This window comes from Eurypyga helias, unplaced genomic scaffold, assembly GCF_000690775.1.
Source record: "Eurypyga helias isolate BGI_N326 unplaced genomic scaffold, ASM69077v1 scaffold42706, whole genome shotgun sequence".
Taxonomy (NCBI): domain Eukaryota; kingdom Metazoa; phylum Chordata; class Aves; order Eurypygiformes; family Eurypygidae; genus Eurypyga; species Eurypyga helias.
In genome coordinates this window covers 295-3,433 of record NW_010255609.1, presented here as the reverse complement: position 1 = coordinate 3,433, position 3,139 = coordinate 295, and the positions used below count along the sequence as shown (strand labels likewise).

Genomic DNA, 3,139 nt, shown 5'->3' with positions numbered 1-3,139 from the left:
GCGAGCTGCCCCCGCGCCCAGCGGGGCCGCCGGTGGTTCGGGGGGGGACCCAAAGCCTCACCCTCCGTACAGCCCCCCGGGAGGGAGACGCTGACGAGGGTGGCGCTGCGCGCACTTGCTCGATTCGCTTCATCCGTGCAGAGGGAGGGAAGGCAGGCGGAACTGGCCGGCTGAGCAGGCACCGCACGCTTCCCGTTTAGTAAGGGCAGCAACCCAAGGTGAAGGCGGCGAGCTTACAGGGGCTGAAGGCAGGCTTTAGTTTAGAACAAAAAAAAAAAGCCGTGGTAACTGCTGGTTTGCAGCCTCCCCATCATCAACCTTTCATTTCCCATAAAAGATCCCAAGAGTCTTGACCAAGGTCAGACTGTGTGAAAAGGATCAAGAACGGATCTACCTGCCGGTTCAGACAGCAACTCCTCACGCCAACCTTCACTGCTTAGCTATCCCTGCCGAAGGAAACTGAGGTTATAGAAGGTCTTCTACCTACACAAGCTTTTAGGTCCTACACTTTCCAAAGGCAGCTCTGGCTGCCATCACATCCAAGATGAAGCTGCTCAGAGGGCTGGAGCACCTCTCCTATGGTGACAGGATGAGAGAGTTGGGCTTGTTCAGGCTGGAGAAGAGAAGGCTCCGGGGAGACCTTATTGCAGCCTTCCAGTACCTGAAGGGGCTACAAGGAAGCTGGGGGGACTTTTTACAAGGGCCTGTAGTGACAGGACAAGGGGTAACGGGTACAAATTGAAAGTGGGGAGATTTGGACTGGGCAACAGGAAGAAATTCTTCAGAGAGAGGGTGGTGAGGCACTGGAACAGGTTGCCCAGAGAAGCTGTGGATGCCCCATCCCTGGAAGTGTTCAAGGCCAGGCTGGATGAGGCTTTGGGCAACCTGGTCTCGTGGAAGGTGTCCCTGCCCATGGCAGCACAGTTGGAACTGGATGATCTTTAAGGTCCCTTCCAACCGAAGATTCTAAGACCTGGGAGCATAAGGGTAGGGCCAAAGCATCCTGCAGGGGTTTGGGAAAGTCTTTTGTCACATCCATTTACTCCCTTTCACAAAACCGGGCAGTGCTACATCCAGCTCCCTCCTACAGAAACGTAACTAGGTGGAACTTGCTAACTGCAGGAGACAGAAATGGAAAGGGCTAAACCAAAAGAGCTGCTGCTCCAAATCCTGTCCACATTCCCCACTTGACAAAGTCAGAGCAGACCACATATGAACTCCAGTAACAGCTATGGATAAAACTAAAACTAGCTGACCATCAAATCTGAGTGCTAGAGCCGATAGCAAATCAGTGCTGTACGTATGCAATGCTGGTTAGTTTAGAAAGGCAACTGGGAAGATTAACATCAAAATGCCTGTGGCATGGAGTCTTCAAAAGCTCATGGTTTGCCAAAAGCAGTTTCCTTGAGACCAAAGTCAGGCAGTGTTCCCACACTCATGTGAAAGGCCCAAGTCTTAGACAATTTGTGTACGATCAGATAAAACACAAGAGAGGGAACAAAAATAGCTTCCTCATCCCTCCTTTCACACAGAAGCAGGTGAATCACTTTGATTTAAAAGACATCTAGTGGCAGATAAAAAACTACAGAAAACAACTAATCAAAAGGATGTTATTCTGGAAATGTCTAGATCTCCTATTCCATGGGAGTTTCATAAAGGAAAGGAGATATTTCATTCTTTCATCAAACCAGGCACAAGTTAGACAGAGATTAAACAGTGAAGCAAGTTATAGAAAAGATTCTCAGACAACTAAGTCAGAAGGACTTGAGGACCCGTAAGGACTACTCCAGATCCTCCTCTGCCTGCATCACCTGAACTTCCCTTCCTGCTGGCAAGGGAAGGCAGCAGACATGCTATGAAACCCTAGAGTTTGTATGACCTAAAATCCCAAGTCAGGTTTAAGAACAGCCTAAAATAGCACAGGAGATGGATGGCTGTGTATTTTATTTATATATATATATCTACAAGCTTTTTTTTTTTTTAATACTAGAAATAAGCTATGAATTCTTCCTACCTCCTCTTTTTTTAGTTTCACTTACTCTGAACAAGTAAAAACTTTCATCCCTGGGACTGACAGCAAAACCACTGTAGGTTCCTGGGACTGAGAAAAGCCTGCTGGGCAAGTAGCTGGAAAAGCCCACTGTGAGTTGGGGAGTGGAGAACCAGCAACACTGGGAGATGTACGTGAGAAAAACTCCAAGTCCCATTCAGCTGGAAGACAAGGGGTAAGCAACAGCAGCCTGAAAGAACCCAGACTCTACCCACGTGGGAACCCACGAGCAATACCAGTCAACCTCAAAGACTTTTTTAGTAGGAACTTTCAATACACACATACACACATGTACAGCCATCTCTTGCAGAGACAAGCAGTTAAGTGATTCCACGTTCAGGACAGCGTAGGCGAGTCAGTACCACCTGGCCACAGATTCCCAAGGCGCTGGAGATGCTCCAGTGTGCATGCTCACGGCTACTTCACGAAAGACCTTCCTCTTCTGAAGGGAAGGCCAATAAGTCTTGGAGGTACGCTCAGTGCTGGCACACAAACAGCTGAAGTTATGTGTAACAGGGTAAGGGAGATTGGAGGGAGCAGCTGGGAAAAGAATAAGCAAAAACCCTCCGGAGACTGTCAGGAAGTGTCTGCAGACAGCGTCCATCCACAGGAAGTCCAGTCAGAATTTGACAGAGAAGGAAGTCCCACATGAGCAACCCTTCTCTGCCTGGGGGTTGCTCACCACCTGGAAGGAGCTGCGAATCAGCTCCTGGCTGAAGTCCACCATGGAACCTTTCACGAAGGCCAGGCTGTCCACATCCACGACCACGCGGGCACCACCTTGCTCAAACACCCTGCAGAAAAGCAGCATGTTTAACCATTAACTGTGCTGCAGAGCCAACAGAGCAGCACAGCCTGAGCATTTTCCTTATTTCACAGGCTTCTCCCCTTCAATTCAAGATACTATCATGTAACACCCACCCTTCTTGTGACCTTTGCAAAGAACAGTCACACCCGACCCCTTTATCCTTTACACCTCTTTATCCTTGCCTGTCATCAGGATTGATAACTGTGTCCAAGGAAAACTTGTATTGGAATCCAGAGCAGCCACCTCCTTCCACCTGCAGCCTAAGAAACTCTGAGCCTTCT

At 49.0% G+C, this 3,139-nt stretch overlaps 1 protein-coding gene across 1 annotated transcript in view; it reads right to left on the bottom strand.

Annotated features, from left to right (window-relative positions):
- Nucleotides 1-2,669: 2,669 nt before the first annotated feature.
- Nucleotides 2,670-3,139, bottom strand: part of ISCA2 (iron-sulfur cluster assembly 2) — a gene marked incomplete at its 5' end in the record, with an annotated part of 759 nt that continues 289 nt past the window's right edge. The window contains 2 exons of the mRNA XM_010153370.1: nucleotides 2,670-2,844; nucleotides 3,041-3,137. Of these exons, the coding sequence (XP_010151672.1) occupies nucleotides 2,670-2,844; nucleotides 3,041-3,137 (272 nt within the window). The remainder of the gene's footprint in view (nucleotides 2,845-3,040; nucleotides 3,138-3,139) is intronic.